The sequence below is a fragment of the Aulonocara sp. 'chitande type north' Nkhata Bay genome, linkage group LG8 (genome assembly GCF_057382095.1).
Source record: "Aulonocara sp. 'chitande type north' Nkhata Bay isolate Kocher_YH1m ecotype deep benthic linkage group LG8, A_spYH_male_GT1.1, whole genome shotgun sequence".
In the NCBI taxonomy this organism is placed as follows: Eukaryota; Metazoa; Chordata; class Actinopteri; order Cichliformes; family Cichlidae; genus Aulonocara; species Aulonocara sp. 'chitande type north' Nkhata Bay.
This window is the reverse complement of record NC_141351.1, coordinates 22,238,309-22,264,568: the sequence shown is the minus strand read 5'-3', so window position 1 is coordinate 22,264,568 and position 26,260 is coordinate 22,238,309. Positions and strand designations below refer to the sequence as shown.

At 38.5% G+C, this 26,260-nt stretch overlaps 2 protein-coding genes across 4 annotated transcripts in view; both read left to right on the top strand.

The window, feature by feature from the left end:
- Positions 1-1,272: 1,272 nt before the first annotated feature.
- On the top strand, positions 1,273-10,032 carry psmd11b (proteasome 26S subunit, non-ATPase 11b). Of its 2 annotated transcripts, none has more exons than XM_086304298.1 (13): positions 1,273-1,706; positions 2,769-2,870; positions 3,408-3,604; positions 4,514-4,571; positions 4,864-5,058; positions 6,666-6,810; positions 6,902-6,962; positions 7,332-7,394; positions 7,648-7,773; positions 8,494-8,529; positions 8,636-8,687; positions 8,778-8,920; positions 9,015-10,032. In XM_086304298.1, exons 1-12 carry the CDS (start codon positions 1,616-1,618, stop codon positions 8,918-8,920), a joined length of 1,269 nt encoding a protein of 422 aa, XP_086160424.1. In that variant the 5' UTR covers positions 1,273-1,615; the 3' UTR covers positions 9,015-10,032. The 2 variants fall into 2 exon arrangements, with proteins under 2 accessions (XP_086160424.1, XP_086160423.1); XM_086304297.1 differs by having other exon boundaries at positions 1,276-1,706; positions 9,010-10,032.
- A 1,658-nt stretch (positions 10,033-11,690) lies between these two features.
- LOC147323749 (vesicle-fusing ATPase-like) overlaps positions 11,691-26,260 on the top strand; it is a 30,299-nt gene continuing 15,729 nt past the window's right edge. Inside the window, exons 1-9 of one of the 2 annotated variants that reach the window (XM_086304295.1) lie at positions 11,691-11,825; positions 14,903-14,988; positions 15,741-15,837; positions 17,805-17,844; positions 20,638-20,804; positions 21,026-21,133; positions 21,362-21,437; positions 21,856-22,011; positions 24,638-24,837. In XM_086304295.1, coding sequence (XP_086160421.1) covers positions 11,814-11,825; positions 14,903-14,988; positions 15,741-15,837; positions 17,805-17,844; positions 20,638-20,804; positions 21,026-21,133; positions 21,362-21,437; positions 21,856-22,011; positions 24,638-24,837 — 942 coding nt within the window. In that variant the 5' untranslated portion in view covers positions 11,691-11,813. Of the gene's footprint in view, positions 11,826-14,902; positions 14,989-15,740; positions 15,838-17,435; positions 17,452-17,804; positions 17,845-20,637; positions 20,805-21,025; positions 21,134-21,361; positions 21,438-21,855; positions 22,012-24,637; positions 24,838-26,260 lie in introns of those variants that run through there. The other variant, XM_086304296.1, reaches the window with a different exon arrangement.

Below are 26,260 nucleotides of genomic sequence, written 5' to 3'. Positions count from 1 at the left end.
CTCGAGAAAGATGTGACCAATGCACACCTTTATAAGATTAAAATGGTCAGGTAACAAAAAAGAGAAAGAAACGAAAAAGAAAGCAAATGTATCCATTTCCACTGCATGTTGAACAGAAATCAGTCATATTGTGACAAATGCAATATGGTTAGAGCAACAGAAGGGGAAAAAGGCTTTGCAAGTTGTAGTCGAAAGTCCAAACATTATCCTGGCAAGTATTCTCTTTATCAAGCTTGGTGAGTGTGGATGCGGCCAGCAGCATCTAACATTCTTCATCATTTTATTGTAGGATATATTATATTTATTAGATGAAATTACCATAGCGTTTCTCCATGTGTGGAAATAATCGTCTTTTCTGAAGTGATCACAGCAATAATCTAGGCAGATTTAAGGCTTTGTGTGTCACACGCGTCTCTCAAACATTTAAAAAACACACAGTAAAAAATGCAGTACATTTAAAAAAAAATACAATAAAGCACGTTTATAGAGAGGGTGATATCATGCAAAACTCTCAAGAGGCAATGTAATCTAAAGTTTTTAATCAGAAAGTAGGTTTTGTGTACTGTGAAATATAGAATTAGTATCCATAGAATTCAGCTTAAATTGGTTCAGTTTTATATCTATAGCACCAACACACAACAAGAGTCACCTCAAGGCGCTTTACAATGCTAGATAATGAAAAGATCAGTATTAGAGTGCAAACCCCAACAATGATGAATCCCTGTTAGCACAATTTGGCAACAGCAGGAAGGAAGAACTTCCTTTTAACGGGAGAGCTCTGGCAGAACCAGGCTCAGGGAGAGGCAGCGTCTGCCACAGCTGGTTTTGGAGTGAGGAAAAAGATAGGAGAACATGGAGAACATTGAGAGACAAGAACAAAACAAAAACTATGAGAGACAGAAGACAACAGTTATTGATATGCAGTAAATTTAATGACATTATTTGTATATGTTTTTCCAATTAGAATATGCTTCAGCAAGAGCACAGAATGAATATCAGCACACATTTAGGGACCCAAAGAGATATTATGACCTGGATACTACGCCGGGGTAAATTTGCACTAAATAAAAATATAATTGCATGATTTTAATCCATAACAAACACACCAAATAGACCACATTAATGTTTTATCAGTTTTTAGACTCTGTCTCCCAAACTGATCTCAGAATAGCACAGCCTGCGCGCATCATTAGGGATGATCGTTCTTAGGGCGGCATTTAGCCACGGAGCTCTCTGAAAGGGATCACATTTTAAACTGAACTTTAAAACTGAATAGAAAATAAAACAGAAAAATAAACAGACCTCTAAAAACTGTAGTCAAGGTTAAAAAAAAACTGAATACGTCATCAGAATTAACATTAATTTCTCACAGCTGGTAGAAGTGAAGACGAAATGGATCCAAGATTCTCAGTTATTGTGGGGAGAAAATTGTCATGGGCAGAAATAAGAACTAGTTTCTATTTATGTTTTTAATACTGCAACAAAGGAATTTGATGACTACATTTCCCATTATTCCTTTCAATCCCGACATGCAAGATGTACAGTGGCGTCACAGGCGTTTGGTAACGTAGTCCCCGCACGTATTTTTCATTCAGGCAGCATTTGAATAAGGAAGATGGCGGCTGCAGCGGTGGTTGAGTTTCAGAGAGCTCAGTCTCTCATTAGCACGGATCGCAACGCCTCTATCGACATCCTACATTCAATAGGTGAGTCTTAGGCTGGTGTTTTGAGGTGAATATCATCCCATTCACTGCTGTAATGAATGATTTTACAGTTAGTGTGAGGCGGCGGGGTTAGCATGTAGCTAGTGGCTTTGAATAGCTGGAGCCGGTGGTGTGCCGTGCTGACTCACTGTAGAACGGTGGCTAACGGGAATTGCTAGCTGGTGGATGTTAGCTCGTTAGCACCGTTGCTAACTCTAGGCCTAGCCATGGAATGTGTCTGTTGGTGGTTGTCAGAATTGTGCATGAGTTCCACTGTGTGTGTGTTGGAGCTGTGACACTGAGCACAGTTGTCATTGACCCAACTAAAGACTGTCATGTTAGCATAGTTAGTGTTGAGGCTAACATCATTAGCCTGTCATCAAAAGCCTCTCAACAACACAGTGAAAAGCAGCTACCTTATAAAGCGAGAGGACCTATAACCTGTTTCATAATTAGCTGGACCTCTATAAATAACTAAATGATGGTGTAAACACACGAGTAGTGGTAAAGAGTTCTTACATTTCCCACAACAGACATAGCTGTCCCCAATCTGCCTTGTCACACCAGCCCTACTAGCTGGCAAGATGTCATTTTCTCTTGTTTACCTCTAAGGAACTTATGTTCTTTCCACCTGTATATCTCTAGTATCAGTGCTGAAATTATTAAATGCTCAATTCCCCTGAAACTGCTCAAAGGGGCAAAATTATTTCTTAGTTATTAAGCCACAAATTGACTGTTTCCCTCAGGATTGTTTTCTTTAGTAAATTAGTTGGATTTTGGAGATGGTGATGGGACTAAGATATCTCAGTTTTGTCCTGCACAGCTTTGGCATTTCAAAAGTATTTCAAAAGATTTTGTTATTGAGGATTTTATGGAACCAAGAAAATTTAATTTTATTTATTTAAATATTTTTGGTTAAACTGTTTATGTCACATGACAAATCACAAGATGGGACTGTGTATTGTTATAATAAAGTGTGGATCACTATGCATGTTTGTAAATTTACTTGCCTCATAGTTATATTTTAATATTTTTTTTCTCATGTGAACTTGTTCTGTTTATCAGTGAGAAGAGATGTTCAAGAGAACGATGAGGAAGCGGTTAGAGTTAAAGAACAAAGCATCTTGGAGCTGGGCACACTGCTGGCAAAAACGGGACAAGCTGCAGGTAATGTTCAAAGACATTCTGTGTACATTTTATGTTTGGCTAAAACCTGGGTCCTGTTCCAGAAAACAGTTTCAGTAAACTGTGAGTCTAGACTTAAAGTCGGAATTGATTTACTCTAACATGAGAAAAGTTAAGCTTCCAGAAAAGCTCATCTGACAGGGGTGAAATTCAAGTTACATCAACTGAATATAAAAATATAAACCATACAGATAATGGTTACATCTAGTAAGAATATCTCACTGAGATTTCAGCATTTGTAGTGTGAACTTGTGCTGATCTGATAAGAGCTCTTATAGCTGCTTTAGGTGCAGCAGGAGGTGCCAGAGAGAAAACCTGCCAGTGAGCAAGTTAGGTTCACAATCTGTTTAGGTTATACGTCTTTTTGCAACAAAAAAACTCAGTTTTCCTCATTTCAGGGTTAACAAAATAAGTTTTCCCTAAACCTGTTGCAGGGCGCTGCTCAGACTAAGAGATGTTGTCATATATATGTTTTTGCTCTTAAAGTTTTGAATAAGTTTTTCTTGTTTTTGTCCACAGAACTTGGTGGACTCCTGAAATTTGTGAGGCCTTTCCTGATGTCCATCAGTAAGGCCAAGGCGGCTCGGCTCGTCCGCTCTCTGTTAGATCTATTCCTTGACATGGAAGCAGCAACGGGGCAGGAGGTGGAGCTGTGTCTTGAATGCATTGAATGGGCCAAGGCTGAGAAGAGGACCTTCCTACGACAAGCTCTGGAGGTAAAAAGATGTCTAGCATAGGCTTGTAAAAACCCTAAAATGTGTAAGCCCATACATACTTTGTCCACACCATGTATGAGAGCAGAAAAGTGTTAAAACAGTGCTACGAAGTCTTTTTTTCTGAACTCTATCACTTTTACACCAGATGTGGCCTTTCTACTTTATAAAAGGAAGGGGAAAGATAACTGGATTAAGTGGGGGATTATTTTGTATTTTGGAAGTTTGATAGTAAAGACCTCCAGAGTAGTAAAAGCAACAAATTGCAGTACATGAACTGTGCCATTCTGATAGAAGAGGAGTATAAAGATGGTTATTGGATTTGTCATAAATGAAGTTATTGCTAGCTGATATATTTGTCCTCCCACCTGACCTCACTTAGTGCTGACATGGAACACAGTTTATGAGTAATGATAGTGAAAACAAAGAAATATGATATCCCAAACATAAATAGCAGCTGTGGGAGAGATCAGATTTAATGCGTTCTGACTCATGGAGTGGGAGACGCTGTGATTTCAGACAGATAATGATGGAGCGATTGGTTGTGCAACACCACCACTGTGACTCTGAGATGAACCTGGATGAAAACAGGAAACCTAAGAATTCTTTACCTTTGCCTGAAGAGGATGACAGTTGTAGTTGTAATTTACAGCAATTATTGGAAAGCTAATAAAATGCTCACGGTGTGATTTCTTGATGCTCAGTGCGGAGCTCGATATGATACCTGCAAGAAACAGTTTGATACCAGTTACAACCAGATGTTTTCATCATCAAAATGCTGTAGAAGTTAAGATTACTCTGATGGAATTAATAAAGGGTACGATTCTGTCATTAGTTGTTTCTTATAACTGCTTCCATGTCACAGCTGTTGCTGCTGTTCTCTGCTCATCTAACAGCTTCTTGTTCTTTCAGGCACGACTGATCTCGCTCTATTTTGACACCAAAAGATACCAGGAGGCCTTGGCTCTCGGTGAGTGTTTAGAGATCCTTTTTAACATTTTTATGTTTTGGGTGAATTGCAATGTCTGTTTTCTACCACCAAGATATTTGGCAAGAAGTCTTTCATTCTTCTAGTGCTACATTTAAAAAGTTAATGCTTGACTAAAATACTTCATAAATAAGGGGTTGTGGGAGGAAATTGAGCAGCACATATCAGCACTATAATTGCGCATTCATCCCCAGGCAATTACATAATTTTGATCAAAGTTATTGCAGAAGCTGGCGTACACGATATTAACCCAGATTTGCCCTCTTACCCTCAGGCTCCCAGCTGCTCCAGGAGCTGAAAAAGATGGATGACAAAGCTCTTCTGGTTGAGGTGCAGCTGCTTGAAAGTAAGACATACCACGCCCTCAGTAACCTGCCCAAGGCCCGCGCAGCCCTCACTTCAGCCAGAACCACCGCCAACGCCATTTACTGTCCTCCAAAGCTCCAGGCAGCTCTGGACATGCAGTCAGGTAAGAGTTACCAAAGTCTTACCTGGAATAACTTTCTGTCTGGGCGAATTATCAAAAAATGGGAGACTATTTTTTTCCTTCATTTTTTTATTCATAAAGATGCGGGATTGTAAAGGCCAGGTTCACACTTGACCGGCTGATTACTGCTGAATATTTCTTGCATGGGGCTGAAACGGTTAATAAGGCAGATGGATATAACAGCTAATGAATGGTGTGCTCATCCATTGTAGAAGGTAACTGAACAGACTACATAATATTATACCTCTGCCTGAAGGTACATCATCCATGCTCTGCTCAGTAAAAACAAAATGATCCGATACTGATTGAGAAAAAGTAATAATCAGCCTAAACAGTCCCTCTGAATAACTAGTGAAAAAAAAGGTGTCAGATTTAACACTGATGATGCTTGAAAAATGTTGCAAGGGTTAGTTTCACATTTTTACAGTAAAAAGAACAACTTAGTTGTTCAGAGGAGGGGAAAGGACTGATGTCAGCAGATGCTATGACGATGTGAGATCGGCACAGTTTTCTGGCTTTTTAAGCCATCCTTTCCTGCAACACTACCATGCAAAAATTCAGACTTTGTCATTGATAGAATCTTTTATGTCATTCGATTGCAAAAGTTGGATATGTGGAAAATTAGTGCCTGATGTCTACCATGTTGTCCTCTTTTGGTTCAGTCATTGAGCAGGTGCCAGGCATGCCATAAATCTTTGACGAGATGCCCTTTTCTAGAGTTTAATATTGTTTGATAGGATCTCATAGTAAATGGTAATTTTCTGGCCTTTTTTCCTTTTTCTTAGTTTCAGCTTTATTTACAAAAAAGGCACATTTTTCTATTCTTAAGTTGAATGAAGTTATGGTGGTTTAGAGTAATAAAATGTTGATGTAGACAGTGCTGCACCATCAAGAATTTTTACCCTTATTAATAATTATTTTGTGTTTTAATAACATAAAGCAGGTCTTTTCTCGACAGGTGCATGACAAATTTAGATTTGATCTCCAGTGCCTCTAACGGTTATGAGTATGTGAAAACCACACAGTTTCTGATGTTGAAGCCAGAAGAGCTTGGAGGCATGATCTTATCATATTTATTCATGGATATAAATGGCGGAGTGGATGAATACAGTAGAGCTTTTCTAGTCTTATAAACAGTTTAAAGCAGTTTGCACCAAAAGCTGCATTCAGGCAGCCATTTTACGATTGCATACATACTCATGACACATCTGGGATGTTTTTGACTTTCAGTATTTTGTCTACATGGCAAAATACAGACTTTGAGGTGCTTGGGATCAAACTGCTAAATTCCTGATTACAGGATGGCTGACTAAATTCTTAGACTTAGCTGCATAACACAATATGACCTGAAAAAAATGACACAACATGATCATTTCTTTTGTACTTTCCAGCGTTATGATTAAGTTGTCCATGTCGGGCAACGCCCAGAGAAGCTCAGCACATGGTGGTTTTAATACTCTTTGGAGTCATGCAGTCATATGGCAGCCTCGGCGCTCCGAGTTTTTGTTGAAGCATCACATACTTCACTGTTGTGGGTTTTTGTTTTTGCCTGAAATGGTAACTGTCATGCTGTGCCATCTCTGGTGCAGGGATCATCCATGCAGCAGAGGAAAAAGACTGGAAGACGGCCTACTCCTACTTCTTTGAGGCCTTCGAGGGTTACGACTCAATCGACAGCCCCAGAGCCATCACAGCACTCAAATACATGCTCCTGTGCAAAATTGTACTCAACTCGTAAGTAGTACTTATACTGTTTTACAGTAATACGTGGTACTAAACACTCTTTAAATGTCTAATGAATGTATTTATTACTTGACTCTTTCAGGCCAGAGGAGGTACAAGCCCTGATCAGCGGTAAACTGGCCCTCAGATACGCAGGCAGACAGGCAAGTACAAGCTGTCATTGGATTTTTACCCAAACACGGAAAGAATCACAAATGCTGCAAACCACCTTTTGAACTAAATAAAATAGAAATATCAGTTGTGGATTATTCACAAAGCAGCAGCTTTAGTGTGCAAAGGTGTAATAAACATGTTATTTAAGTGAAGCACACAGTTTTTGTGCGAGTGCTGCAGAATTTTACTCAAATCTTTGATGATATTTGAATTTAAATAAATGTCTTGGTGTGTTTCAGAAGAAAATGACCTTCACTGTAACTACCAGATATTTCTTAGTTTTGTGTGGGTGCTTCATTAATGTTTTTTTTCTTGATAAAAACATTACTAATATTTTTTTCTCATCTTTCTGTTTGTAGACAGAAGCATTGAAATGTGTAGCCCAGGCCAGCAAGAACAGATCATTAGCAGATTTTGAAAAGGTAAGAATGCCTTTAGCATTGTCAAATTTTGCCCGGTGGCTTTAGATAAAGATAAAGAAACACACATTTTGTCATTATGGTCTCTTTGGCCTCACATTTGTCAGCTGAGGGTGAGGTGACACACTCAGAAGTTAACATTAGGTCCTCGATTTTCATTTTGAAGGATTAAAACCTTGACGTTTTGTGTCGTAAGCTGCCTCCTTGTTATTTGACAATTTAAAGTTTTCCTAAGTCAGAGTTTGGCATGTTCCAGGCCCTCACAGAGTACAGAGCAGAGCTGCGGGACGACCCAATCATCAACACTCACCTGGCCAAGCTGTACGACAACCTGCTGGAACAAAACCTCATCCGAGTCATTGAACCATTTTCCAGAGTGCAGGTGAGAACATGCAAGGCTCAGGTGTATATAGGAAACCCACCACTGTAATACAAAATGTGAAAACTTTTACCAATCAGTCCTAAAACTTTACATTTGCTGAAAAGTAAAGTTGTATTTGTGTCTTTGAAGAAAAAACATCTCATAACATGGGGGATCATTGTAAATACAGCCGCTAGCAGACTTTGTTGCCCTGGCAGCCATATAAGCCACCCTCTGCTTTTCTGAGTTAATGCGATACCATCTCTTGGCCTGAAAGCTTGATTTTATAAGCAATAATGCTTCCCCCTCCCCTGCTGTTTGGTTTATTACACTTTCATTTTGGTGAAAACTTTGGGAGATACTGGCATCTTTCTCTCTAGAGTCACTGCTTAACTGAGTGAATATATTTTAGATGCATCACCTTATTTCCCAAAGGTATATCAGTTTGAGTGATCCTGGAGAAACCCTGCAATATCCAGAAATGGCACACGGACACACTGTGGACTATTAGCATGATGAGGCAGCTACATTAAAAGCCTTTCTATTTGATTTAACTCTTGTGCTAATCATACAGTTTATACTGCGTATTTCTATCAAACAATAGAAGCTGAAGTCTGCGTGACTGCAACAGGTCTATTACTTAATACTAGTACAGACTGATGTTATTGTTTGTTCTTCATCATTACAACTGAAAAATGTATAATTAAGATCTGTATTTAATTTGTGTCCTTCGGTTTTCAGATAGAACACATATCAGGTCTAATCAAACTATCTAAGGTAAGTGTTGCTGCATTTTGGATTTATTATTTATTTAAATTTTTTTAAGCTAACATTCAGTCTTGTGTATCAGCTCATTTTTAATTCCTCATCTTTATCTCTTTAGGGCGATGTTGAGAGGAAATTATCACAAATGATTCTGGACAAAAAGTTTCACGGTAATTGCGTTGTTGTATTAAAAAAAAAGTATTTTGCAAAGCTATACTCGGCAGTCTGCTGTAATACTGTTTTTTTGCACGCCGCTTTAGGAATCCTCGACCAAGGTGAAGGTGTTTTGATCATATTTGAAGAACCCCCAGTGGACAAAACATACGAAGCAGCTTTGGAAACAATTCAGAACATGAGCAAAGTCGTGGATTCGCTTTACAACAAAGCCAAGAAGCTGACATAGGTGAGTAAAATTAAAGGATTCGGTTATATGTGCAGTCTTCTTTCTCTCGTCTAAATCTATTTTTCTTCTTCTTTTTTAAACCCCCTCAGAGCAGATCACTGCAGCAGTGAGATGGAGAAACTGTGTGTTTGACCAGCGTGTGCAACATTTTCAGAGGGGACAAGGGAGAGCAACAGGAAGTCTCACAAACTGCAACAAAACAGGATCCCCCAACATCAAACCCTCCCCCCTCTCTACCCCTCCTCCACGGACAATTTCATCACTTTTTTTTTTTTCCTTTTCTTTTTATTCTTTTTAATTTTGATATCTCTTCAGGATTCTGTATAACACTCAGCGGCCATATCAGGCCATCAGGGAATATTGTACAACCACAATAAAAAAAGATGGAAAGGTTTAAGAATATATATATGTTTATATCTGCTGTAAGGTTCGGCCTGCCAAGCCTTAAAGCTGACTCCACTGCAACCTCAAAGGTGCAACTTTGACCTCTGTGGCCTCGGGCTCTGCGAGGCTTTCTCTTCCTCCTCCATATCTTTCAGAAGCACACTGTTCAGTTTTTGGAAGGTTGGGATGCTCCTTGGAGTGCTGATTTTTAGCCCAAGAGCTCCCTCTAGCTCTTTTTTTTTTTTTTTTTTTTTTTTTTTTCCCCCCCTCCTCCTCCTCGCCATATCAATGCCAACAGTTAGTCCCCTCTGTATTTCAGATATGTATTAAACACTTTCTTTGTTTTTGGCTTTTGTGTTTCTTTTTTTTTTTTTTTTTTTTTTAAAAAGGAAATCAGATGGTTGCCACGTCTGCCCCTCCTGCTATTATAGGTTTCTAGAACAGACAGGATGCCATTTCACCACTAGTGCCATGTTTTCGGCGCTTCTGTTTGCCTCAGTGTTTGGATGCAATGAGATCGCAGGGTAGAGGTGGAGATCATCGCCTCTGAGCGTCTGTGAGTTAACCCGGGTGAACAGTTCTCCATTGTTAGTTCCTAGCACTAGTGTGGTATGCTAGCAACCAAACAATTTGTATGGTTTTGATTTGGTTTTTGATTTTTTTTTTCTTTTCTCGTTTTGTTTTTCTCTTATAAAGACATTTTCGAAAATAAATATTTTGTATTTTAAGGATTTTGTCTTGTCTCTTGCAAAAAAGAAAAAAAAAAGTTGATAATTTGGGCCAATGGAGCTAGTTTGTTAACCACAAAGCTGCATGAGGTGGTTAGTAGGCTGGTGTTTCATGTTGCAAAATTCTCTGACATGCATTTAATGATGGTAGAGTATCCCAGATGATGTATACGATAGCAAATGTCTTTTTTTTTTTTTTTTAAAGAAGAGGTGTTTACATTTAAAAAATTAAAATTACTCCCAAAATGGAGATGTTAACACCCTAAGAACAAGACTACACTTTTGTGTGCTGCTCTGTCAGTAACAACTTTACATCAAAGGGCATTAAATCCATTTTTTCTAATGGCTTTGATTTTCATTTTGCTTTTTTTTTTTTTTTCCACTAAAGGTAATTTGTTTTATCACATTGAATTAACCTTTTCTATGATTCTAAGCAAGATTTATTTCTTTTCCTCAAAAAACAAGAAGCACAAGTCGTTACTGTAGCTGTCATGATAATTAAGAGTTCCAGATCAAATACTGCATCATTATGAGTAACTTTGGATCCCCTCGCAGCATTTCTACAGATTTTTTTTTTTTTTAACAGATTTTCCACATCTGAAATAAAGATTTCCATTTGCCTTTGAAATTTAAGCATCTTGTTTTCCAGCTTATGTTTTCATAAATAGTTTTCTGCTGTCCACGTGATTTGAAGGCAGTTATATTTAAGTTTTTATAACTCATAGAACAAGACGTGGTTATCAAATTGCACATTTATAGTAGTTCTTTATTAGAAGTTTTTCATGTGGAAACGATATGATTCCCAGAGCAGACAGATCATACACTCACTGGACACTTACATATGCATTTTCCCTTAAAAACAGCCTTATTGCTAAGTAGCACAGGTGGAACAAGCTGCTGGAAACAATCCTCAGATATTTTGGTCAATACTGACATTACCGCATCATATCAACACTTCCTGCAGATTTGTTGGCTGCACGTCCGTGATGTAAATCTCTCCCCTCCACCACATCCGAACATTGCTCTACTGCACTGAGTTCTTCAGCTACAGAAACTATTTTGAGAAAACAAAACAAAAAAGTTTCACACATTATCTTCTTCACAGAATCCACAATCCATCTGACTAAGCACATTTACATTTTAGCCACATTTTTTTGTTTATTTGTTCTTTTCTCCCATAATTCTTGTTCCCAATGATAATAATGCCTATATGTTTAATATGTGTTTTCACCTTTATATTGCAAATTACAATGTTGTATAATCCACAAATTGACATTTTAATATCTGATTTCCTAAAACATTTATTTCTTCAACGCCATTGTTTTATTATAGCTGGACTTAGGACCAGATAAGCCTGGTCCAAGGGCTACATAACTTTTGATATCCCTAAATAACATCCCAGTTTGAAATTTCTGAGGGTTTCTAATATGAAAGGAAAACACAGGCATAATAAAAACTGAAGACTGTAAGCTAAAACTAAGTCTAAACCCAGCCTAATGTTATTGTGGATCATTTTTCCCCATATAGAAAAGATTTCGTTTTATCTATTATCTGACAGCCTTTTTTTTGTCACCTTGGAGCAATCCAACCTGGGAGAAGATCACTTTTATGGGTGTCTAAGGATTTCAGAAACAAGCTTCCCGTCGCTTGCGTGATGACGTTACAGTACGTGTTGAAATCCCGCCTCCTTCGACGTCAGTCTGTGCGTTTACCTCTGTCAGCGGAAGCTTGATGCAGAGTTTTACCAGAAGTAGGATAAAAAACAAAAACAGCCCACAGTGATGTCTACACGGGTGAGTTTATTTGAAGCTCAGACTCAGAAGTACACTTGGAGCGGAAAATATTGAAGAATAAGCCGGAAGTACACTTAGAGGACTGCAGGGGGGTTTGTACTCGGACAGTGAGCCAGCACAGCACTAGCTGTGTGGCAGATTCAGTTGTCATTCATAACTTCGTAGGCAGCCCGGAAGACAAATGGAGTATCTTATGACCAGTGTGAAACTCAGCATTCATGCAGCTGTTTTTGTTTCCCACCTGTGAATTATTATAAGTAACATTTGCCATATTTGGGCTGTTTAGCTGTGTTTTTAGCCTCGATATAAAAAACCTGCTGTTCAGGGTTGGATGTGTCTCTGAAGTGAAATGAAGGAAGTGTTGCGGTGTTTAATGGGTAAAAGGGAACAAGAAAGGCACATAAAGAGAAACGTTTACTGAAAGCCCAAACTTACTTTTAACTCAGTGTTAAAAATTGCATTTTTACTAATACTTTAGCTACTTTCAATTAACCAGTAATTAAGCCTGAAAAGCCCCATGTTACTGGGTATAGGGCTTTTCAGAGATATAGGGTATTTGGTGATTTTAAAAGTGTGATATTCTAATATATCATCCTATATATTAATTCACACACATGAAACAAACACATTTCAGCAGCATTTTTGTTATATGCAGTAATATATTTGCTTAGGTACTGGGGCCTGTAATTGAAAGTAAGGTTAGTATATCCAGGGTATGTTTCCTTTGTCTGGATTCACCCCTGACATGTCAATCAGACTAAGCAGTCACATGAAGCTGGTCATCATCTCATTAAGTTAACCCAGGATTTCCCAATCTTGCTACAAGTGTATTTGTAAGGGGAGGCGTTAACAGCACAGCCGCTGATTTTGCAAAATAAGATGCACCTTTAATAGCAACCCTGCTGCTGCAGACATATCAGCATTGTAAGAGAAAAAACTCTATACAATAGTTTAGCATTAAAAGTACTGTATTAATGTGTGTGTATTCTAAATGTTTTGATCAGTAATACTGGAAAAGAACTACTAGGCTATATTAATAAAATTTAGTGTATTTGAAGGCATCTCTGTCAAGACGTGAGAGAATCTGATGCGTTATAGTCAAGTTGTATTTAATACAGTTAATACTATAGCATAATTCATGCGCAAAATATTAGTAACCATAGCTTTAAAATTAATGTAGTGATCGCCGTTTAGATTCACCTCGGCATAGTACAGGTGTTACTGTCAAAAAGAGAAAGAATGGGCTGTTCTCAGCCAGTGCAACATGTAAACGTGCATTTTGTCTGCGTACACACAGCCTTAGTTTTTAGTCAGTTTTGCTGTAGCTGTGTAAAACAAAGTGCCGCTGGATGAGAGTAAGAGGAAAGATCAATTATCTTCTTGTTTAAGCTCGTTAAACAGATGGTTTGCTAAAGGACTTTTATCAGATTTTTCCCAGTAAACGTCTTGAATGTTGATAACAGAAGTGAGGGCTGCTGTGGACTCTAGAAAAACATGTTCTTTCATTCCCCCAGTTCAACATCGCGGTCACTGTTTGCTGTGTGGAGCTAAGTTGTTAACTACACCCATATTGACAGTAAGCTTCACTGCTGTTCTGTCATCAAACTTATTGCTGAGAAAAACAGAGGCCTCTTGGGCTAAATCTTATAATAGATACTGAGTGTAGTTGCAAATGTGAGTCAAGTATGGTTTTACATGCCATGTCACCTTTCTGCTGTACAATAAAATTGAGTCTGTTCACCTGGACGTAGTGTTTTCAATGGGAGAAACATTTCATGATTCATCCAGGTGACTTCTTCAGTCTCAGAGGCTTTTTTAGGCTTTTTTTGGTACTTTAGTACTCTTTTTGTTCAGAGAGGAAGGGGAGGCGGCCCACTGAACATGGGCCAAGACACCTTCCTGCTATTGTTTTCCCTTTTTCAATGAACAAACCTAAAACAGTTCTTATTATCACCAACAACTCGCCAAAAAAATAACAATTCTTAATACTTTTTACCTCGGATAGACTGACAATCTGAGATTATCAGGAGAGCTAAAAGGCACAAGAAAGCCTACTTCCTGAAATGCTCAAAGTAGGCCAAGATTAACGTTTTTAGATCTAGGTCAGCACTTAATCATCTTTTTGGATATTTGAGATGAAAGCAGGTTAAATCTTGGTCGCTTTCTAAGAAGGATGTAATGAGATGGGGGTTTTCTTGTAATTTTCAAGATTTTGTTTCTACAGTAATTTGGTTTGGTAATGTTTTTTTTTTGCTACGCAGCCTGTGTGTGTCAGTATAAAGACTTGTGTATCAATTTGCCTTGAGACATTTTCTGTTTTCATAGTTTCATAATTATTTTTTTACACAACAGCCTGATGTGGAGTCATAAAGATCACTGAGCTGCAAACCTAGTGTGCAATTACAGTACAAAATGATTCTTCAAGGCCAGTCTAAGAGTTGACTAGGCTACGCAAAGAGAGTAGTAAAAAAAAGCATGCATGCACGTGACTCAGGTGTGCAGAAAGTTAATGTTCTGCTGTGGCTTTGACATCATTGCTTTGCATAGTGCAACTGACAGGAAAAAACCTACCAGCACAGAAAAAAAAGATTGTACAGGCCCGTGGTGCATTGGACTGCTAGTTTTAAACCTTTTTAAAGATTAGGGTGCACTAAACCAAAATTTGAAGGCACACTTCATTAATACTAGCAATAAAAGGCTTCTTGGTTCAGCCATGACAGCACACGTGTGCTTCTATGCTGTTAAATTCAGCTGGGTAAATCCAAAAAGGAAGGAAATAATACAAATTATCATGTCACTTTCCCCATGATACCTTTAACTGGTAAAAGAAGTGAGGTAATGTGCTAACAGTTTTAGCTAAGTTGCAAAATTTAATTAATTAATTTACAATTAGTCTGGCCAAGTGTGATGATCTGATTCCTTTTTGTGTCATGTATGACCATAGGCCGACCAAACCTTTTACCCTGTGGTTTTTCTACACAAAGCCAACACAAGTGATGTAAAGACATAACTTGAGAAATGCTTTTATTTGTATTTATTGTCTTTTGCAAAGTCACATTTTTTTTTTCTCTGTTCAGGTTATGCAAACGGCTCGATGCCCGTCAGACGAATTGTCGCTCACCAACTGTGCTATCGTCAGTGACAAGGATCAACATTTTGAACAGTGAGTCAGATTTTTGGTGTGCATCTACACAGGCTGTGTGTCTAGTTTCGTCAAACCAGTGGGTTTATGTATCAGCTGATAGTGATGTCTGCATTCAGATTTTTGACGTTCTAGTAGATCAGGGGTGCCCAATCCCGGTCCTCGAGAGCTACCGTCCTGCAGCTTTTAGATGCATCCTTGTTCCCACACACCTGAATCAAATGAATGGCTTGTTATCAGGCCTTTGCCAAACATGATGGCATGCTGAAGAGGTAATCAAACCATTTGATTCAGCTGTGTTGGAGTAGGGATGCATCTAAAAGCTGCAGGATAGTAGCTCTTGTGGACTGGGATTGGGCAGCCCTGTAGTAGATGGACAGACCCAGTTAACAGACCCTATTATGGGATGGATGTTTGTATGTCCATGGAATTTTCTGAGTCATGGTCTGATTAATCCAGTAAGATACAACTTAAAGTAAAATAGATACAAACTGTTGTTGTTATGCTGTTAAAAGGCCAAGAATGAACTGTCCATCATTCAGTTTATAATCATAAATTCATCAAAGACAATTAACGTAAACATGTTAGGTGCTTCTGTGAAGGACAGTCAAACATGTTACCATTACATTTATAATATATGACTTCATTCGTAACTCAAGCCAAGGTATCTTGTTTGAAAACCTTTGTCAAGACAAAAAAAAGTAATGGGATTTTGTTTGTTTCAAGTATTTGCTTCATGTTTGCTTTCCTTCTAATTCTTCGTCTCGATGCAGACACGTGATTGTGCGCAATTCAGCCCACAAGTATGTTTTCACCTTGAAGCCGCATTCCAGTGTGAACAGCAACACCATCGCCTTCAGTCAGGCTCAGGTAGGCTTAAATGTTTGAGAGTTTCAGATGATCCTTGGCTGCATGTTGTCACTGATTACTCAGTTCCTTGATGTATTTCCTGCAAATATGATATCTCGGTATTTTTACCGATACTTTTTTACCACGACTGTTTTCTGTAAGTACAGCGTCTTTAAATTCAAAGGTTGTAGATGTCAGGAGGACGTTAGCAGGTCTTAAATTGGGTAAAAACAAACTCAGATAAACTATAAAACATGACTTAAATAAATGTGTCATAAATGAATAAAGTTAAAATGCAGAAACAGTCTGTGCAAAATTAATTATCAGACCGTGCAATGCTCAAAGAAACAGCAAAATAACCCAAGAGATCTACCTCAGACTGTACAGGCCTCAGCTAGCATGTTAAATGTTAAGGTTCATGACAGCACCATTGAAGAAAGAGTGAACAAGTATGACTTGTTTGGAAGTGCTGCCAAAAGAAAGCCTCTTCTCTCCAAAAAGTAAACAGCAGCATGGCTCAAGTTTGCAAATTTATATGCGAACAACCCATAAGGATTCTGGAGCAATGTCCTTTGCATAGGTAAAGCGGAGATGTTTACCCATGATGTACAGTGCTACTTTGGCAAAAACTAAATAGTGGATATCAGTAACAACACCTCATGAGGGGGGGGGGCTTGTTTTTCAGCCAACCTGAGCACCTCGCAGTCATTGAGTTGACCATGAACTTCTTTACATACAAAAGTATTCAGGTTTTACATGTGAGGCCATCTGTCCAACAGATACTAAATCATCAGGGGTAATTACACATGCTGCTTCTCCATTGTTTATTTTTTGTTAAATAATAATTACATAGTGTAATTTATGATGTGTTTCTGTTCATCTGAGGTTGCATTTACCTAACTTTAAGACCTGCTGTAGAATAGATCATTTATTATGTCCTGAAATGTAAAACCTTAGACTTGACAGAGTGTACTTTTTCTGTTTTATTGATGGTATATACTGTATTTTGAACAAAAGCAGCAGGTGAGCTGTTAGGTGTACAGCAGTGATTAGAGTGATTGACTGGAAAATGTGACTTCCTAGCACGTATTTAAAAGCAGAGGTAACCTGCGTCAGGAGCTGCTGTAGTTTTCAGGAAACTTAGTAAAACACTTCAACATTTTCACCTTTTGACCGATTGATGTTTTTAATCAGTAATAAATAGCTCAGTGTTTTGGATGAGAGGTTTCTATGAGTTCCTGAGCCACAGCTCATTACATACAGTAGATTGCAGTAGTCACATGACCAAGCTGACCAGCATGGAAACTAAAACAATGCACTGTTTGGGACACAGTGAGCAGCAACAGACACAAATTTGTGTCATAGATAACTTCCACTTATTAAAAAAATGCATGAAAACACTTTGATGGTGTTCAACAAAGCATATTGTTGTGTATTGCTCTTTTAATCTTCATAGCAGTTTGCAATCTGATATTCTGACAAGTAAACTTAAAAACTGTGGTAGTTTGAGAGCTCTTTGCATGGACCTCTTTGTTTGTCTCAAACTGTCTGTTCCTGCTTTTTCCTCTTTTTGCCTTGCCTCTCTCTGCCTGCTCTTCTTCCATCTATAAACTTGGCAGCTACGACCGCACACAGGTACTACTGAAACCCCCTCAAAATGGTCTTATTTTACCACAAGAATTATACTTACTGAATGACCATTTAAAACATGGAAACTGAGTCTGCCTGCTGTCTCAAATAAAAATGGCTAGTTGCCCATCAAAGACATGAGTGATGTATTTCAGTGGAGTTTTGTGAAATAAGACCATCTCGCAGAGGAATGTTGCACTGTGAAACGTGCAGTGATGTTTTCTGTGTGGTAGCTTCGTAGGAAATGTTAGTGCCTTTTAGACTGCTAAATGTTAGCAAGGTTGTTGCCATAGTGCGTCACTTTTTAAGAGCAAATGATAAGGCGTGGAACTAAATCAATCACTTCTCTTTGTTCACAGAGAAAATGGGCAGGTATAATAATTGGACAAGAGATTGAAGGTGAGTTGAAGATTTAATCTTTTCAATGCATTTTTTATTTAAAGCTTTCCACATTTGGCCACTTGGGGGCAGCAGAGCAAAATTAATACAAAACATGAAGTTTTTTTTGCTTTTTGTTAATTTGTTTTCTCCCCATCTGACTTCTTCTGGAGAAAGAAGTCCCTCTTCACTTTACAGATATGTGATACCTCGTAAATAAGTAATAAAGTGTTCACTTCATTTTTCCTGGTTCATATTGGGGATGAATTTGTGAGACAGTACACAAGATTGACAGAAATCTCTGCATTTTCATCCTTTTTTCATCCTGTTATTCTCGAGGCTTTAGAATGCAGTTATACTGATATAGCTGATAATTAAGATAAATTCTGATAAAATATGGATAATTTCTCTTATGAGCAGCTCTCAGTAAAAGTTTCTTACATATATGTACAGGGTGCATAGACTAATGATTGCTATAGTAAATAGGTGTGAAACTCATTTTAGTTCACAAGCCACATAGGGCCCATTAAAGAGAGCCAAACTAATAAGACCAGTGCAGCACCAGTCTAAAAACACCTCTGACTTTAGCCTGAGTTTTGTGTAAAGAGGTTTCAGTATATTCTGAAAGGTCTAACACAAAACCTTTTGTGATTGCTACTGTTACATGGTTGTGTATTTAGCAACAGAGTTTCAGTATTTCTCTCATAGAAGTGAATACCTTTAGAGTCACTGGCAACCAGATAAGAAGCACTAGCAGGGACCTTGAGGGTTCTTTGATGTAGCGTGCATTCTTCTGACTGCACACTGCAGTCTTTCTCACTGTGCTAACTTCTGATGGTCTTATCATACAGATTTCTAATTGTGCGTGAGGTTAGAGGGTATAGCTATTATTCAAGTGTCAGGAAGGAATGAGGGAATATGATTTGCCCGGCAGATTGAAAGACAGTTTAACAATATGTGTAGGTGTTGCCTCTGCATATCTGTCACAGAGGCTAGCCAGCATCCAGTGAAAGAGGAAGACTTTCCTTTGATAGATATTTTTACTTAGCCCCTTCGGCTAAAGTGGTGCGTCTTACTTGATTTGGGGGGAAGAAAAGAATAAATGTCGTCATAGTTTTAAAATTTGATCCCCGTGAAAAACATGAAAGCCCTTACTCTTATTCTTCACGTATTCTTATTCATCAAATCACTATGTTTTGGTATTTAAACCTACCATGTATTTAATCATTCAAATCATTTTCATAATGAATATAAATGTGGTAGCAGTGTCTTCTAGTGACTATGATTAATTTGGGCATATTGAATGTGGATATTTCCACTACCTGGCAGCAGTGGAAATATCAGCACGCTACTTGCAGACTATCTCATTTTCATAACGAGATAGCAGCAGTTTGAAGAGATTCAGTTTAGAGTGAAAGGGGATGATGGATCATATCTAATTCAGGAGCTGCCTGGATTTCATTTGGTTTCTCACATTAAAGGCTGAAGGAGCTGCTGGCTGCTAACGAGGAGCTAGTGATGTGGTTATCCCTCCATATGCACTAATGAGCTCAAATTCAGCTATTTAGTTAGCATTTAACAAGAGATGAGAGGGATACTAGTAGATATAGCAACACTCTCTTTAAATTCTAAAGTTATACCTATCAGAACGTAATAAGTAACCTGGTGCTTAGCAGGTCTTAAAATTAGGTAAATAAAACCTCATATCAACTGCAAAAAAACTACATATTGCATTTCTTATTGCTTATTTAATAAAAACTAAGCCAAATGCAGAGGCAATGTGCAAAAAACTAGGTATATTTTACTGCCCTGTGTTGCTAATCAGCTTTATAAAAGCAACATTTTATCAGTTTGCTGTTCTGGACACTTTAGGTGTTAACAAAATGCAAAGGAGGAATGATGCCAGCAGTAATCAACTGTAACTGCTCATCAATCTGGGAGTGGTTAAAAAAAGTCAATTTTCACATTCCGATACATTTTGAAGTCCATCATTCTGCAGTGAGAAAGATTATTCACAAGTGGAAAACTCTAAACAGTTGCCAGTGTTCCCAGGAAGAGACCTAGCACATTCTTCTTTGGAAGTGTTGCCTCCTCTATTTACAAAGAACATGGCAGCATGGCTCAGGTTTGCAAAATTGCATCTGAAACTTGTGGTTTTGCACATCAGTTTATTCTGCTTTTATTTACATTTTGTGAGGCTTCATAGCCTTTTCAAACAGACAGTATAGTACAGTTTTTTAGTTTTAGTAAAGCTACTAATGTCATAACAGATTGAAATGTTTTTAGGCAACGGTGGTGATAAAAACAGCTTTCATGATGTCTTTTTTGAAAGTTTCTCCTTTTTCGTTTACATCAGCAGGCATAATAAATCATTTGGGATCAGTGTTTGGAAAGAGTGATATGTTAAATAACAAGATGGAACAAGAGAAGCACTGACTTCTATCCAAATAACATGACTCCAGACAAATTCTAATGTTGCGCTTTACATGGTGGATATATGAATTGGCAACTGTTTCCTCACTTGTTCACTATGAAGTATTATCTTCAATGTAACTCTGTGTTTTGAAAACTGCTATACACATAAAGTGAGTTTTATTATTCGGACAGCTTTATTAGGTGATATAATAAACATTTTTACACATGCACTACAGTCCTACACTTTTTCAAACATTACTTTAGCTGTTTGCAAAAATACCAACTGTCACATCCAGCGTTAAATAGTCTGCCAGCTCCCCACTACAGTGCCCATGAGCAATGATTCAGGTTAACGAGAAATACTTTGTGCTTTCATTTTGTTCTTTTCTGCCATCACAGTGTCAAACTACACGTTTGACAAGTCCAAACAGTGTGTAAGCAGCATGACCGTGGAAATCGACTTCCTGCAGAAGAAGCATGCAGACAGCAAGGCCTACGACACAGACAAGATGGCTGCTGAGGTTCTCCAGAGCTTCAACAACCAGGCCTTCAGTGTTGGCCAGCAGGTGCTTTTTGGCTTTAACACTTTAAATACTGATTCTAAAACAAAACCGGAGACCAGTTTTAAAATGAAGCTTAGTAACACCTTTACACATAAATTTAAGAGTAAATATGTGATCATTTAAACTTGTTTACTACTTAAATGTGTGTGTGCTTGTTAAACTGATTATCTATGTGTGTTTTTGTTCGTTTTGTCCTGTGCATGTATCTTCTTTTTTAAAACCAGCTCGTGTTGAGTTTCTGCGAAAAGCTGTTCATCTTGGTGGTTAAAGATATGGAGGCCATGGACCCCAGCATCCTGAGGGGAGGACATGGTTCTGGGAAGAAACAGAAGGTATCTGGAGAATATTTTTAATGCTGTCCCTTGATGTTCACTCACCTATATACCATGGTAGCTATTAATTTTAATCCATACAGTTTATCTTAAACCTTCTCAGGTAGTTAAAGGGCCAGATGTTGTACCTGAATGTTGATTTCAAACAGGTTGATGCTGTTATTGAGGCAGTGAAAACAGGGCAGTGTCTCAAGCCAGTTATCATCTTACTTTTGCTTGTTTCTTTAGATCGACATTGGTTTGTTGGTGGCAAACAGTCAGGTGATTTTTGAGAAAGCAGAGAACTCATCCGTAATCCTGGCCGGTGAGCGTCGGACTTTTACTTTTTCTCTCATTGTAAAAATAGATTCTCATATGCCTACACTTAATACAAAGTGCAAATGTGACTGCTAAAACCACTACACCTGTTACACCTGCATTTACATACATCTACATTAACTACATCTGAAGCAATTCTCTAAAGTACCACAAGGGGGCACACTTCACTCACTTAGCTTGGCCTTTGGGGTTTAAAGGCATTGGGTGACTTATTAATGCAATACTTTAAATACAGAAACCAAAACTGGCTCAAGGAGAGTTTAAAGTTACATTTTAAAATTTTAATTAACTTTGATGCACATCAAAATAAAGCTTGCAACGTCTAAGACACTAACAAACGGAGGAAAAAGGAATTAAGTGTACTGTTGAGTGAATAATAAACATTTTTATGTTTTACCCTCCAGGGAAATCTAAGACTCGAGAGTCACGTCAGTCTATTATTAGCCCAGACTGGAACTTTGAGAGGATGGGCATTGGCGGCCTTGACAAGGAGTTTTCGGACATCTTCCGGAGAGCCTTCGCCTCCCGAGTGTTCCCTCCAGACATAGTTGAACAGATGGGTAAGCCCCCCTGGTTTTGTCATCCCGTATTCATTTGTTTGTGTCTCTTTTTCCACTTTTTATACTGCCATGCTTAAAGTCTGATGATGATTTAAGACATCTGTGTGATGAGGCCATAACTGGCCAACAAAAAGAAGTTCGGTTGTGTCAAAATCTATGAAAAAATGACCCTATTTCTTACTTCATCTATGATCTCAGGAAACTGTTTCATGATGATGTTACTGTCTAAACTGTTTCTACTCTTATTGGCTCTAATATGGAGTTCATTTTTTAAATTATCATCCCATTTGGAGTGATAAAGCACTGATCCTCAGTGTTTTGTCAAAGAATTTCATAGTCACTCGATATGAGTGCATTTGTCCATACTTGATGAACATTAACAACCAAAATGTGGAAAGAAAAAATCAATCCTAATAATCACTGTTTTTCTCTGTCTCAGTATTTCTTCCACTGTTCATCAGATTAAAGAGATTACTCATGCTAAATGTAATCAGTGTTTTCAGTTATTACATTCAGCTTGTGTTTAATCCTTTCGTCGACGTAACACAAACATAACGTCGAATAATTCCTCTGAGAAATGCAGCAGCATTACCTGAATCGGCAACCCCCACAGTGAGGGAACAATCAAAGCAGTGTCCTTTCTGGGTGCCTGGACCGTGACTAAATTCCCTGCTATCCCCTCTCATTAATAAATCTTTGACAGCAATCAGATTACAATAATGATTCATTTGCCAAAAGGACAGCAGCTCATTCTAATGAAAGCCATCAGGCGGTCTTTGTGACTAATACGCAAACCCTCGCTTCTCACACGCATTCACACACATCTGTCCTAATCCTTGCTCCAAGAAGCTAACAGTCTTGTGAAAACCTGCTGTAAGGACCCCCAAAGCATGGCAAATATACACTTTACATGAGTTTCCCAGACTCTCCATACCTGCAGAGCTAAGAGCGGCAGTGTCCAGCAGTGTGCAAGCTGACCTTTAAACAGTTGGTTGTGTGCAGGGATTGGCCTTTGGCTGTGCCCAGCTGGATGTTCTAATGAGATGGCATGTCCTGATAGCGCACCCAGCAAAAGGTAAAGTGGTAATTGGCAGGCGTGGGGAGCAGGCGGTGCAGGTGCTGACAGAGCGGCAATATGCGTGCATACGTCACACATGATGTGTGTGTGCCTGAGATGCTGAGAGCTTCACCTTGTCTCCCCTTTGCTCCCAGAGAGGTGAAGCAGACAGAGAGAAGCTTCAGTGCTTGCTCTTCCAAACCCGACACAACCACATCACTTCTCCCCACCTTGCAAGAGAAGCCAACCCCCTCGTCTCTACGCTCTCACCTGTCAGACTGGGCCGCTTTTCCCTCAGCAGGCCAAATGGCAACTCAGATGGTTATCTGTGGCCTCTCAATTAGTCTGAGCTAAATGTCATTAACCAGGTGCAAAAGGCCATTTAAAAGAGCCACACTGTAAACATTACCGAGTGGAGAGCTCATGGATTCCACGCATGATCTTCTTGGAGAAGAAGCAAGTCTTTGAAGGAAATCTTAAGTGCTGGAATTATACGGCTTACACTTCTGCTCCTTGGTCTGATCATTAAGTTCATAATCTTAAAATTAACAGCAGCTCAAAATATTTTAAGGTGATATGAATGTGCATCAATGGAGGTGAGGTAGAGTAGGAATTGCAAAGAATGCCTACTCTACTCTGTTCATGTTCATCACACATTTACCCCCCAGTCAAAGGGGGAAAGGTCAAAAATGGCTGTATTTCTTAAGAAAACTAAATTCATATTTCAGCTTCTTGTTAATATCTGTAGACAAACTATAGAAACTTCATCACCTAACACTAACACCTTACTGGCTGACTAAAACTTTGCAGGGCGTCACTGCAGTCCCTTCTCAGTCAACAAAAAAGTAATCCATTAAGATCATTTCTATAAAAGGCTAACATATAGCCAACTTCTTACGAAGGATTGAATATTAAGCTTGAGAATGACGACAGAGCGATAATACACCACAATACTAGGGTGTATGCCAACATTTTGCAGCTGCTACATTGTATAAAGCTAAATTATTGTCCGAAATCTTGGGTAATGAACAACACTTAAAGCAAATGCCTTCTCCTGTTGAATTACTATTTTCTTTTAACTGGAGAAGCCATTGGTCATCCTTCTTACGTAACCTCTGGGCTCTCCAGTGTAACTAGCAGATTTCCAGGCCAAGACTTCCTGTTCTTTTGCTTGTCTATGTTTACTAGTGCATATATATATATATATTTAAACACAGCTAAAATAAAGCTAAAACATTAGTGGTTTTGAATTTGCATTTCAGCAACGTAGTTCTCCACGGACTGTTTACCTGTTTGCAGCCAGAGCCTACTCAAATGTGGCTGATCAATACAACCTGGACTGCAGACAGAAACCGGATAGCTTCTGGTATCAAATCTCTTATCCCTTTGTGAATAGATTTAGCACATTCTTATGCAGACATCTGTTTAAATAGGTAACTGTTTTGGAAACATATGATACAATTTATGCATTTTGCCACTGATTTCTACTCATTTTCTAGCTGTTAAAGTGAACTGTGGGTGCTCGGTTTAACATCAGCTCCTCTCCTCTGCTTGTCCATCTGTCTCCAGGCTGTAAACATGTGAAGGGAATCCTGCTGTACGGGCCCCCAGGCTGTGGTAAAACCCTGATGGCACGACAGATTGGCAAGATGCTGAAGGCCCGGGAGCCAAAGATCGTCAACGGCCCTGAGATTCTCAACAAGTATGTGGGAGAGTCTGAGGCGAACATCAGGAAGCTGTTTGCAGATGCAGAGGATGAACAGAAGAGGGTGAGAATAGGACACGATGTACATTTTGTATTGTTCTTCCACAACAGAGCCAGCTTACCAAAGCAGAGCAAACATAAAAGTCCTGTTTGTATTAATAAACGAGTCTGTTTTGTTGCAGCTTCCAAGTAATATTGGCTGTGTTGCTAGAACTTTCCTAAACTTCTAATCTAGAAGTCATCAAAAGTCACTGTGTTTGTTCAGAGTATTTTCTCAGTAGCTATTAGTATTCTTCCAGCATCCCAGTGAAATACCGATAAGCACTGCAGAAAAAATCTAATTTCTCAAGAGTGGAGAGATCTGCCCTTTAGCCAGACATAGCTGTAATGACTTTTTAAAGTTTGTGCGTGTGTGTGTGTGCGTGTTTGAAAGGGAAGAGGGGCCACTGAAACCCAGCAGTGATAGTTGGTTTGGATGGTGTGACATAAGCCTCACTCTGCACCACTTAATGAGGGGCTGGGTTCTCTTTGACCTCCTATAAGACCTCCCTACAAACCCCCACACACACCGTGTATGTGTGTGACATTAACAGCTCTACACCTGCTTTAAATGCTACGTCAGAGTCTGACAGGTCCGTAGATGGAGCGATAACCCCCCACCCGGCTGCTCCATCGCTTTTTTTTCATTCATTCATAAGAGGCTCAATACTTGTATTCAGCTCAGGATGAAAGAAAAGCAGTCACGGTTTCTTCTTGCTATGCTTCTGTGTCTCAGCTGAAAAAAAATGTAATTTGATTTTTTATTTTACAAAGTTATTATAGTTTAATAGTATACTTTTTAGTAGTTTTATTTTAGTTTTATTTTAATGTAAATTTACAATTTCCTTATATTTTCCTTATATGTTTGCTGTGTGGATTTTACTTTAAATTTGGTTTTTATTGTTAAAAATGTAATTTTTTCTATTAGTCTCACTCTTGGGTTGAGTATCTTTTCATATAATAGGGGGCATTTTTAAAAAACAGTTTTTACAACATAAAAACTTGACTCACATTTTCCACTTTCAGTAAAAAGTTTACTTTCAAATTTTATTTTATTAACAAAAATATGTATTTTTTGTTTTTATGTTATTTTAGGAAGCTTCTTTTTTTTATTCTTCTGCCTCTGCAAGGTGCTAGATGGAAAGCCATTTTATGGAGTTCCACATTAAATCACTGTAAATTGAATTGGATGTCAAGAAAATACAGGTCAGCCAAGGAGAGGTAGTACCCAGCTGTAATAACACTGCTGTGCTTACTTTTTGTTCACTAAACATTTAAATGAATGTCCAAACCAGAACTTCCTATGGTTTGCCAGCTTCAGATCTTACAAAAAAATGCCTGAGACTTTAGTTATTCCAGTTTCATTAACCAGATTTTCTTATTTTGAGAATTTTAGTAGCCAAAACAAAGTCAGTTTTCTGCACATCTTCCAATAAAATGCAGCTGTA

Excerpts from the sequence above, each read along its gene's own strand:
- psmd11b (XM_086304298.1), top strand. The coding sequence starts at position 1,616 with ATGGCGGCTGCAGCGGTGGTTGAGTTTCAGAGAGCTCAGTCTCTCATT. Across the intron at positions 6,811-6,901 it reads TGCAAAATTGTACTCAACTC|GCCAGAGGAGGTACAAGCCC; the intron begins GTAAGTAGTACT and ends TGACTCTTTCAG. Across the intron at positions 7,774-8,493 it reads AACCATTTTCCAGAGTGCAG|ATAGAACACATATCAGGTCT; the intron begins GTGAGAACATGC and ends TTCGGTTTTCAG.